The 12,605-nt window shown below is 36.4% G+C and overlaps 1 protein-coding gene across 3 annotated transcripts in view; it reads right to left on the reverse strand.

Moving 5' to 3' along the window:
* INTS13 (integrator complex subunit 13) overlaps positions 1 to 12,605 on the reverse strand; it is a 38,515-nt gene that overhangs the window by 10,030 nt on the left and 15,880 nt on the right. For all 3 annotated transcript variants that reach the window (XM_060194570.1, XM_060194569.1, XM_060194571.1), the window contains exons 7-12: positions 11,769 to 11,897; positions 9,117 to 9,201; positions 5,340 to 5,429; positions 5,057 to 5,146; positions 2,922 to 3,100; positions 1,576 to 1,746 (exon numbers count right to left, since the gene is read on the reverse strand). In XM_060194570.1, coding sequence (XP_060050553.1) covers positions 1,576 to 1,746; positions 2,922 to 3,100; positions 5,057 to 5,146; positions 5,340 to 5,429; positions 9,117 to 9,201; positions 11,769 to 11,897 — 744 coding nt within the window. The remainder of the gene's footprint in view (positions 1 to 1,575; positions 1,747 to 2,921; positions 3,101 to 5,056; positions 5,147 to 5,339; positions 5,430 to 9,116; positions 9,202 to 11,768; positions 11,898 to 12,605) is intronic.

Consider the following 12,605-nt stretch of genomic DNA (forward strand, 5'->3'; position numbering starts at 1 on the left):
ACATCAGGTTAAGAGCACACATTTCATGTGGAAAGACCTGTTTATGTCCTTGCTCTGCACCTGCATGGGGGGAAGATTTAAGAACAGTCAATCAGGTGTCTTTCTCCTTCTCTCTCTCCATTTTCAATTTCTCTGTCCTAGCAAGTAAGAAAAGAAAGAAAAAAAAAAAAAAGGAAAAGATGGTCACCAGCAGAAACTGACTAAGTTGGGCACCAAACTAAAAATCTCTGGGTGGAGGATGAGGGTAGATGTTCAGCTTGGGGGGGAACACACAGACCAGTGGTGGTTGCAATACTTTTTGTGTGTGTGTGTGTGTGTGTGTGTGTGTGTGTGTGTGTGTATACACTCCTCTTAACTTATAGTTTCATAAATCACTATTTAATTAATATAAGGGGAAAAACGGATCGAATGTCTCAAACTTTTTGATGCATAGACCATAGCTCTGAATATATGTGCCTTCAATCTTAGCACTTACAACCTCAAATTGGTAATCAGATTGAATTTTAACAGTGGGCTCAAATTGTTATTAATACATTTTGAATAATGACACATTCTTTGAAATATTAAATCTCCTAAAAGTTTAGACCAGGGAGAACAGAAACAACTGATGGCATTATTTTATAAGATACATCTATATGTAAATAGCATAAAAGGGCATAAATTATGTTGAGGTCTTGTATGCTACAGCAAATCCTAACAATGGGATTTTCAAAATTAACCCAACTGCCAAATAATTTGTTTATAGCAATAACTATCAATTGCCTTCTTAAACCCTAAGACAACAGGAACCTTCTTCCCCTTTCTCTATAAAGCCCATTATTTCTCCTGGAACCTCTAGGGTGGGGCTCACTTTCCTGCATGCTTCTCCCAAGTCATACCAACTGATACTGCATCAGCTGATCCCAACCCAATCAATGTAACCAGTACCACCTCAGCATGTTTCACTTCAGACTGTGTCCAGAGATGTTAGGTGTGGAATGTCAATTCTTCTGCTTCACTACTCTGCTACCAAGTTCCAGATGCTACCATGATGCCAACCTGACTCCCCTGAGTAGAAGACCCCACCATTGTGTCCTGGAGGCCTGCCTCCCCAGAGCCCTGTCCCACTAGAGAAAGAGACAGGCTGGGAATATGGATTGACCTGCCAATGCCCATGTTCAGCAGGGAAGCAATTATAGAAGCCAGACCTTCCACCTTCTGCACCCCATAATGATTCTAGGTCTATACTCCCAGAGGGATAAAGAATAGGGAAGCTATCAAGGGAGGGGATTAAATACAGATTTCTAGAGGTGGGAACTGTGTGGAAATAACGCCCTCATACCCTATAGTCTTATCGCTATTTCCATCTTAATAAGATTAATTGATAAGAATTATTTTTTAATTAATTAATAAGAATTAATTTTTTAAAAAGAAAAGAAAAAAAAAAAAGGAAATGATGGCCACCAAGAGTGGTGGATTTGTTGTGCAGGTATAAAGGCCCCAGCAATAACCCTAGTGGAAATTTTTAAATATGTGTGAAATATATATATTGTGTGTGCATGTGTGTATTCTAGAAGAAAACTATTCAACACTTACCGCTTGCATGTTGAAAATGGTAGTTTGGGAAATTATCATAGGCCAGTACCGGGTGTGTTTTTCTAGCTGGTCTTTTGCTCGTTCCAAAGGGATCTCAAGATTTCCATCGATTTTATATCTGGGGTCTAGAAAAGGAGTTAATCTGTTTTCCCTCATAAATTCACCAAAATCCTAATGATAACCAAATAAGATAAAATTAGAAAGTACTTCCCAATGTCTCAGTATGGATTACATGTAACAGTTTGATGTTTCTGTCTTGTGGTATCCAACAAGGTGCTATCTGACAGTCACAACTAATTATTCTCCTCTTTTTTAGAATATGAAACTTATTAGTCTACAACGGACATGAAGAAAGGCTCAAACACAAAAGCATTTGAGGTTTATTTTTTTCCATCTTTCTTAACTAAGGAAAACTCATTTTTGGTGGGGGATGATGGTTAGAGGTCAAGGATAACACTCAGGGTATTACACACACAAAGCATATGCTTTACCACACAGCCACACGTTTCCCTGTCATGTGCCATGCTGAACTAGTCTTCATATATACAACTTAACTCTTTTTTTAATCATATACAGATAAAAGGATGAGCTGATTACATTAGAATATGAACTTACATACTTAAAAACTGGATTGCCATTAACAGTGATAACACTGGTTATACTTAAGTGATAAAATTATGAATGATTTGTTATGTAAAATTTTTCAGATTTCTAGTCTAAATTTTCTACTTTTTCCTTATTAAAAAAAGTAAAAGCAAAATCTGATAAGTAACCACAGTATATAACACTGTAATACACAAAAATATATTCCTCTGCAATAATATTAACTTTTCACAGCCACCTCAAGAAATATACAGCAAGAAAGTAATGAATATAAAATAGGAAAGGAGAAATAAAAGACTTAAATCAGAATTATTTATGTGGGTGGATTTCCTGTAGCACTTGCTCAAAAATGTTTTTCTTATTGTGTATTTTTCTAAAACAGATCATTTTATTGTATATATCTTTAAATAATGCAAAAGTTTAATGTAGCATCCATTCAAGTACTTAGATGCTTTCATTTACCATTCAGTAATAAAGTTCCAACTAAAATATTAGCTCAAAGCAATTTTCATTCTGTTCTATAATCCCAATGTGTCAGTGCTATCCAGAATCTTGAAATACACTGAGTACATAAAAGAAACACTTTGGCAAGTATTATAGGAGATTCACCCACAATAAAATGATCATAAATTTATTTAAACCCCTTTCTGTCACAGAAGTAAGCACATAGTGTGCATTCTATAAAATATTTGCTGAACCATGGCAAACATCAAACAGAAAGTGGGCAGATATTCAAATCTTACTGTGATCCGGTAGTCTGTAACTCTTCCTCCACATCCCTCACTAATTGAAGGTGGATCTTCTAGAATGGATCGAGAGCTGCTAAGGACATGCAAAAAAATCTCTCCTCCATGGCTGCTAAGCATATGACTAATGACTTTGGAACCTGATTTTCGTGGTTGTTCCAATAAAACAGAACGACCTGTAAAAAGCAAGATTACTCTATTAGTGATGAAATTCACAATGGCTTTTATTTCCTTCAGTTAAGAATTTTGTCTAAGTATTTCTTTCTTTCTTTTTTTTTTAATTTTTTTTTCCCAGAGCACTGCTCAGCCCTGGTTTATGGTAGTATAGGAACTTGAACCTGGGACTTTGGAGCCTCAGGCATGAGAGTCTCTTTGCATAGCCATTATACTATCTACCCCCGATAGGTATTTCATTTTATTTAATAATCCTCATATTTTTAACTACTATTACTAATTTAATCTAAAATGCATTTTAAGTCCTAAAAAATCTGATTCTAGCCTTAGCTTCTCTCGCTAAGTCCAAGCTTACTTAGGTATAAATACGGTTTTCAAAAATAATTGCATTGGTCTCTATCATAATGTTTAGTTGTATTCTTCTCGAAATTATAAGTTTATTTAAAAATTTCCTTCTGGATATAGGAACAACAACAAGAACTGATGACTGACCCTCAGATTATCAAATCTATAAAATATATCAAATAGAGAATTTGAATTCACTTACATAATTACTCTTTATCAACACTGCTATCATAACAACATTCTATTTCATATGACCATATATTATTTACTCTGAACATTATATAGTATGATAATTAAAATGTGCTCAATGTAAGAATGAAACTAACCATATGGTAAAGGCAGACTGACTCTTCACACTAGTGGTTCCAGAATAGAGTTGATTATAACAATCACTGAACAAGTGAAGAGAATTTAGATTAAATAAATGGAATCCAATTCACAAGACATAAATTCAGGTTTAAAGCCATAATTTTATGAGTCACATGATTATTGAAAATGTTTAATGTGAAAAGGACAATGTTCAAAGAGATATAAACTCAAACATATTTTGTAGTTTAAAATTCAATATGTCAAAAAACAGTTGGTTTTTATTATTCTATCCTCTAAAAAATTCAATTTACAATCTGATATTCACATTTTTAAAAATAAAAATCTTTTGGAGGCCAGGTGGATGGCACAATCGACTGAACAAACATTATCATACACAAGGACCCAGGTTCAAGTCACTGATCCCACATACAAGGGGGAAACTTCACAAGCTGTGATGCAGTGTTGCAGGTATCGCTCTCAATTTCACTCTGTCCTATCAATATCAGCCTTTCCTTTTTTTTTTTTGTTTCCTCCAGGATTACTGCTGAGGCTCGGTGCCTGCACTACAAATCCACTGTTCCTGAAGGCCACCTTTTCCTTTTTGTTGCCCTTGTTATTTATCATTGTCATTGTTATTACTGTTGTTACTGCTGCCATTGTTGTTGGATAGGACAGAGAGAAATGGAGAGAGGAGGGGAAGACAGAGACTGGGAGAAAAAGATAGATACCTGTAGACCTGCTTCACTGCTTATGAAGTGACATCCCCCGCAGGTAGGGAACTGAGGGCTTGAACTGGGATCCTTACACTGGTCCTTGTGCTTTGAGCCATGTGTGTTTATCCCACTGCACTACCACCCGGCCACCAGTGTTTCCATTTTATAAATAAAAATTTTAAAAAGTATATATTAAAAAAAAAGAAAATGTTTTATTTTTCTGTTATTTTTTTTTTTTAGATTTTATTTATTTATTAATGAAAAACATAGAAGAGAGGAAAAGCCAGGCATCACTCTGGTATATGTGATGCTGGTGATTGAACTCGGGACCTCATGCTTGAGAGTCCAATGCTTTATCTACCAAGCCACCTCCTGGACAACTAAAAATGTTTTAAAATGTTACTTAAATACAACAGTCTAAAACAATTATCTGATTTTAAAATATTAGCAAAACTAAAATAATTTTAAAGCATTTTTAGAAAATGGTAACTTTCAGAAAGAAATAACTGTCCAGAGTTCATGTCTTTACAGTTTCATTAGTGATTTCACTTGCAACAATCTCAGCCAAAACAAATAAATGATACAACTTACCATTTAGAAGGAAATTAGTAAGGCAGGAGGAAGGTCTGCTATTTACATCTACAGGTGAAATCCGATAGGCACCAGTGCAATAATGTAATTCTGAAACAAAAGAAAACACTGATTTGAAAGAATGCAAAGGCATATTTCCACAATTAGTAAAAAACAAAAGAAAAAAAGGAAAAATCTTGAACTTTGTGTCTATAAAACAACGAAAACAAAACAAACGAATGATTCTTATATGCCATTTTACTAATCTTTTGGTCTATCCATTTCTTTATTTTAAAATACCTACCAATGTTGTTTGTCCTTGGGGTACACCACTTTAAAGTTATAGTTTCTTTAAATGAGCCTTCTCTGCTGCTGCCACCTAGGTGGGTATCACCTTTAAAACAAATCAGGAATAGCAACATCACTAAGCAGACAGTAAAAGCTTCAAGAGAGTCTAAGTTTGAAACAGAAAAGACTTCTTGGAGAATATATTTTTAATTACCTGCTAGAAAACAAGCAGGTGGAGTTTGGATATTAGCTATGATTTGGGGAGCTGGGAAACTGCCTACCCAGAGAACCACACTTTATAATGAACAAAGAACCAAGTCTGAGTCCTAGACACCCTGTGGGAGCCCCATACACAAGAGGTGCTATAGTGGTTCCCCTTCTATCTTGATTCTCTTTCACCTTATTTGTGCATCTCTCTCCATTTCCATCTTAAATTCAGAAAAGAAAAAGGACAATGAGAGAGAAGGTGGGAAAGACAGATAGTCTACCAGGAATAGTGGAATCACAGAGGTATGAAGAATTGATACACACCAAAAAAAGTTTCATACTTAAAAAAAAAAAAAAAAAAAAGTTTCATACTTAATTTTCCACCAAAGTTCCTCTCCCCAAGGTCCAGGTGGTGGTGCACCTGGTTAATCTCACACACTACAATGCATAAGGACCCAGGCTCAAGCCCCTGGTCCCCACCTTCAGGAAGAAAGCTTCACAAGTGGTGAAGCAGGGCTTCAGGTGTCTCTGTTTCTTTCCCTATCTCTTCTCTCCTCTCCTCTCAATTTCTCACTATATCTACCCAACAATAAATAAATAGGGGAAAAAAAGTCAGAATGATAAAAACACTTCCCAAATTTCCTCTCGCCAAAAAGTTCCTCTTTAATTAACTTAATACAATCACTGCACTACAGAAACAGCAAGAAGATCAAGAATCTACAACCATTCCCTAGACATTAAATGATAAAATAATTAAATTCTCATTAAAAATGTAACTATACTGGGGGTCGGTGGTGGCGCAGTGGGTTAAGCGCATGTGGCGCAAAGCACAGGGACCGGCGTAGGGATCCGGGTTCAAGACCCTGGCTCCCCACCTGCAGGGGAGTTGCTTCACAATTGGTGAAGCAGGTCTGCAGGTGTCTGTCTTTCTCTCCCCCTCTGTCTTCCCCTCCTCTCTCCATTTCTCTCTGTCCTATCCAACAGTGAACAACATCAACAATGGCAATAATACTAACCACAGAGAGGCTACAACAACAAGGGCAACAAAAGGGGGAAAAAATGGCCTCCAGGAGCAGTGGATTCATGGTGCAGGCACCGAGCCCAGCAATAACCCTGGAGGAAAATATATATATACATATATAACTATACTAAGTCCTGATGAATTTAATAGAAACACACAAAATAAAGGGTCTAGAAAGTAAACATTGAAGAGTATAGTAATTGACATTTCCCACAATGAATCCTTATTAAACAGATGCTAATAAAATAATAGCACATGTAAAACTGTAAGCTTGACAAAACTTTGTATATACAGTACCATAAATGTCTAGATACACTTCATATATTCTGACACACAAGAGAGAGAACCTTAGAGAATTGTAAACTATTTTGAGTTCTGAAAAAATGAGTGAAAATTTAAAACAATGAATGGAAGAGCATTCCAGCAAAGGAGGCAGCTGATGCCAAAGACCTTGTGACCGAGGGAGCAGGATGCTTCAGGTGTACACAGCTGGAACACAGGTCAAAAGATTAACTTAGGAGCTAAAGATGGAAAGGGGAAGGTGCCAGACAATGGAGAATCTTGTCAGACACTGAAGAGTTCTGTCTTTATTATAAAAGGCTAAGAGAAAATCACTAGAGGATTTTAAGCTGAGAAGATGATGATCTGGATTAGTCCTTTCAGAATGGATCCATGGAGAAGGCTGCCTAGAGTGCTAGGTAAGAAAAGAGATGACTGTGAGGGTAAGTTGCAGATGTGGTTGTATTAATAACACATAAAAAAAACAACAACAAGAAAATGTGAAGATAGATATTTAGAATGGTGGGAAAATATCTTGACATTGGCCAAGGTTTCTGCCTTATGCAACTGGGTAGATTCACTTCAGGAGAGAACCTTAGAAGACCAGTTCATGTGGACAAAGCTCCAAAGCTATTTTGGGTTTGTTGGGATTATTTTGTTGGCCTTAATAAGGATAATTTTTAACCCCTTTTTCCTAAAGTTAAAAAAATAAATACCTTACACAAGAACAGGCATAAGGATCCCTGTTTGAACCTCCCCACCTGCAGGGGAGTCGCTTCACAGGTGGTGAAGCAGGTCTGCAGGTGTATTTCTCTCCCCCTCTCTCCATTTCTCTCTGTCCTATCCAACAACTACAACAACAATTAAAAGAGGGGGGGGGGGCAACAAAAAGGAAATAAATAAATAAACATTAAAAAATATTTTAAAGGGAGCCGGAAGGTAGCGCAGCGAGTTAAGCACACATGGTGCAAAGCACAAGGACTGGCAGAAGGATCCCGGTTCAAGTCCCCAGTTCCCCACCTGCGGGGAGGGGGGAGGTGTTGCGTCACAGGTGGTGAAGCAGGTCTGCAGGTGTCTATCTTTCTTTCCCCCTGTCTTCCCCTCCTCTCTCCATTTCTCTCTGTCCTATCCAACAATGATGACATCAATAACAACAACTACAATAAAACAAGGGCAACAAAAGGGAAAATAAATAAATATTTAAAAAATCTTTTAAAAAATAAATACCTTAAAGGGTGATATAGCACAGGCTTGTGATAATTTCTACATATAGTTTCAAAATGGATCTGTATATTTTCAAAAATGGTTCTCTGCATTCCTTGATAAACATTAATATATTCATTTATCTCTACAGCTTTCCTCCTGTTAGGAATTCACAGAAGGCAAATTCCAAGATGCTTTATATATAGGATATTTGCTTTCCCACCCGGGTTTTTGCTGGAGTTGCTGTTTCCATGACTCCCTCACACCTTTCTGATAGAGGCTGAGAGGATAAAGGGAGAGACAGAGAGGAGAGACACCTACAAAACTGCTAATCAATCCCCCCTCCTCCTTGCCTCTGCATGTGGAGACTGGGGGCTTGAACCCAGGTCTTCAAGCAAGTCAATTTATGAGCTTTACACAGCTTATAAAGGTAATAACTATTATGACTGACTCATGGTATTCACTTCAGGAAAAAAAAAAATGTATATATATATATATATATATATATATATACACACACAAAACTATCAACATCACTTCTCTACTTCTATTTTTTTAAAGATCTCTAATTTATTATTTGATAGGACAGAGAGACACTGAGGAGAGATGGGGAGATAGAGAGGGAAAGAGAAAGAGAGACGCCTGGAGCACTAATTCACTGCTACTGAAGCTTTTGCCCTGTAGGGCTCAAACCCAGGTCCTTGCATAGTATTTAATTCTTGGATTGTGCCAATTTACACATAGAATATTATAAAAGATTTAACCAAATGTTAAACTTAAAAGCAATTTCACTGATTTTTAGGAATAGAAAGATTTAACAGTTCATCTAATCCAGCATCTTTGTAAGTGTGCAAACCCAAGTCTAGAAAAATGCAGGGCTTACTGGATGATGGGAAAGTTTTAGTTAAAACTCTTGCTTCCTAACTCAAGTTCTCTTTCCAAATTATGCTGAGATATTGTCAGCTAAGTTTGGGAATGAAGGAACTGAAGTCAATGAGGTCTGCTTACTGAAGAACTAACTTCTCAAAGCTGTAAGTTATAGGTCCACACATTAACAAGATTTCCCCAGGGTTGCCTACTTACCACTTTTCAGGAAGTCTACATGTGCATCCTTGTGATGAAGTAGCTCCACATCATAGTTGGCAGATGTATTAGCATGTTGTTCTTCCTTAAAGCAAAATTTAAAATAACTTGACTTTGTATTCAAAACAATGAAGTTATTATATTCGCTCAATTTTTGCTTAATGTGGAATCAAATAAACTCCAAAATAATTTATCATAATGGTATAGTTTGCTCAGTAGTCAACCTATTTAAAGATGCAATAGTTTTCCACAGCAATGTGAGCCCTAATGAAAAGATGTCTAGGGAGTCGGGCGGTAGCGCAGCGGGTTAAGCAGGTCTAACAATCCCGGTTCTAACCTCCAGCTCCCCACCTGCAGGGGAGTCGCTTCACAAGCAGTGAAGTAGGTCTGCAGGTGTTTATCTTACTCTCCCCGTCTTCCCCTCCTCTCTCCATTTCTCTCTGTCCTATCCAACAACGTTGACAACACTAATAGCTACAATAATAAAACAAGGGCAACAAAAAGGAATAAAGAAATTAAAAATTTTTTTTAAAAAAAGAAAAGATGTCTGGCAATTTACAGGCAAGAGAGCCTTTACATGACTTTTTCTAACATTGACATAGGTGACTAATCCAGGCAGTTAAGAATTTCCTACTCCAAATGCACTATTCTGCCAGGACATTTAATACACAAATATTGTGTGATTGAAGTTAACATTTAAAGGAGAAAATAGCATCTTTAAATATGTACAGTAAATCAGCAAACACCAATGATACAGCAAATACAGACTAACAAACTTAGCAACTTCTTTCACTAAGTAGTAAAGAAGAACTTCAACATGACCTATCTATAAACAAAATAAGTAAAAGACAGATTGAGGCATCACACCAGTAGCACACAGTATGTGAGATTCTGAAAGCAGGGGACCTGCCATCCTTAGAGTACTTTTTTATAACTCATGAGAGTTATATACTTATTATAAAATATACTTATATACTTATAAAAAAGTATAAAATATACTTTATATACTTATTATAAAATATTTTACTTTGTTCCTTGTTTCTACATCCAAACTTTTCTACTGGGTAAACCTGTAATTTCTATTACAAAGAGTCAATAAAATTAAAAAAAAATAGTAACAAAAGATCATATTGCTCATGCAATATAGTGTTCATGGTACGGTGAAAAAAAAAAGTGAAGGAAAGTTGTGCAGTGGGTAGAGCACAAGATTTGCATGCGGGCACTGAGTTTGATCCTTGGTGCCATGTATGTCAGAAGGATGCTATGGCTCTGTGTCACACTTTCACTAATAAAGAGAAATCTTGTGGGGCCAGGCAGTGGAACACACGGTAGACTACACATGCACAGAGCCGGGTTCTAGCCCCCAAGTCCCACCTACAAGGAGGGAAACTTCATGAGTAGTGGAGCAGTACTGCAGGTGTCCTGCCTCCTTTCTCTACTTCTCTCTGGCCCTCACCCTCTAGCTAAAAGGGGGAATAATCTTTTTAAAAAGTAAACTGAGACATGTCACTTTGACTTTTTTTTTTTATTTCCCCCTTTCGTTGCCCTTGTTATATTATTGTTGTTGTAGTTATTATTGTTGTTGTCATTGTTAGGACAGAGAGAAATGGAGAGGAGGGGAAGACAGAGGGGGGAGAGAAAGACACCTGCAGATCTGCTTCACTGCCTGTGAAGCAAGCCCCCTGCAAGTGGGGAGCTGGGCGCTCGAACCGGGATCCTTAGACCAGTCCTTACACTTCACACCACGTGCCCTTAACCTGTTGCGCTACAACCCGACTCCCGTCACTTTGACTTTTTTAGAATATAATGGTTATTTTGTATTTTTAATGTAAAGAACAAGATTCAATACAACTTATTATCTCCAACAAAAAAGGCACTGTGTTGGACTATTCCACTTACTATGAGAAACAAAAGGTGTAGCAAAAGGGCCAGGTGGTGGTGTAACTGATAAAGCAGACATGTTATAATGTGCAAGGACCCAGGTTCAAGCCTCTGGTCTCCACCTGCAGGGGGAAAGCTTTGCAAGTGGTGAAGTAGTGCTACAGGTGTGTCTCTGTCTCTCTCCCTCTCTATCACCCCCCACGTTGACTGCTGACTGTCTCTATCCAATAAAGATAATAAAAATAAATTTAAAAAAATTTTTAAAAAGGTAGCAAGAAATATATTCCCCTAAGACAACTAATTAGTGAAATCTTAAGTAATTATTTATGAGTTACCTAAATCTATTAGAGCTATTTCCCCTAGTTGCACCTAATTGTTGCAAATACATAAATACCAGAAAGCGATAACAAAATTGAAAGAAGTAAAAATATTCACTAGAATACACAGAATAAAATCTAATAATACAACTGCCAGCAAAAGAATCACAGAAAAAGTAATAAGACAGGATTAAATGTTGATAAAAATAATGGGAACATAATTAAAAACAAAATAACTGATATGTTATTAGAAAGCAAACGCATCATTTTATTCTGTGATCCTTTCTTATTGCTTTTCAGTATTTACTGACCTGGTCAAAGACACTGAATGTGGGCTAGCAGAACAGAAAATATGATATGAGGAGAAGTTAAGGATCAATTAAAATAAATATGTCAAACAAATATTTAAAAAGCAAAGCAGAGTCTTCAAGATAACAGGGAAAGAACTGCCTACCTTCATTGGAATATTTGTAATAGTAGTTGATGCCAAGTCAAAATGCTGTTGAACTAAAATATTCAATTTGGTAGCAAGATGTCTTCCTGCACGAACACTGTGAACTTCACTGGTTAAAACTGGGGACAACTAAAATTGGCATGAAAAGAAATAACCCACAGACATTAATACATCAGGACTGAGTGCTAAACATTTTTGAAAAGAAACTAAGTTTTCTCATTTTTAGAATAAAGTTCGATAAATTGTGGCTACAATTATTTTAGTAATAAATGTGTCTACTCATAATTATGCAAACTATAATTCTATGCACTTTAAATATATAAAATCAATATATATAACATAAGTATATGTTTAATATTAGCATTTAATATCAGTGTGCATGCTTGTTAATATAGACATATTTGTTTAAAATGCAGGCTAGTATAAATTTATTAAATATATTCACTGCATTTGTTCAATATATAAAAGCTTACTATATGTACTATTCCAGAAGTCGTGTGTGTGTGTGTGTGTAAAGTCCCTGTCCTCTTGAAATTTAGAAGGCAAAACTCTTTGATATCAAATAATTTATTAAGGTAATCAAAACATAAAGTAACATAAAATTCCTGGGTTTTTCTCATTAAGTTAATAGTGTTTATTATTTCAAAAAAAACCCTCAGTTACCATAAAGCCAACCTACTTTATTAAAAGATGCCAACCATTTATCAGAAAAGGCAAAGGGGGGGGGGGCTCAAATAGTAGAACACAAGAGTAGAAAGCTTGAGGTTCCCAGTCCAGTCCCTAGCACTGCACGCACCAGCATAGTGCTGTTTGTCTTGATGTCTCTTTAGTAAGAAA

This window comes from Erinaceus europaeus, chromosome 7 (genome assembly GCF_950295315.1).
Source record: "Erinaceus europaeus chromosome 7, mEriEur2.1, whole genome shotgun sequence".
Lineage (NCBI taxonomy): Eukaryota > Metazoa > Chordata > Mammalia > Eulipotyphla > Erinaceidae > Erinaceus > Erinaceus europaeus.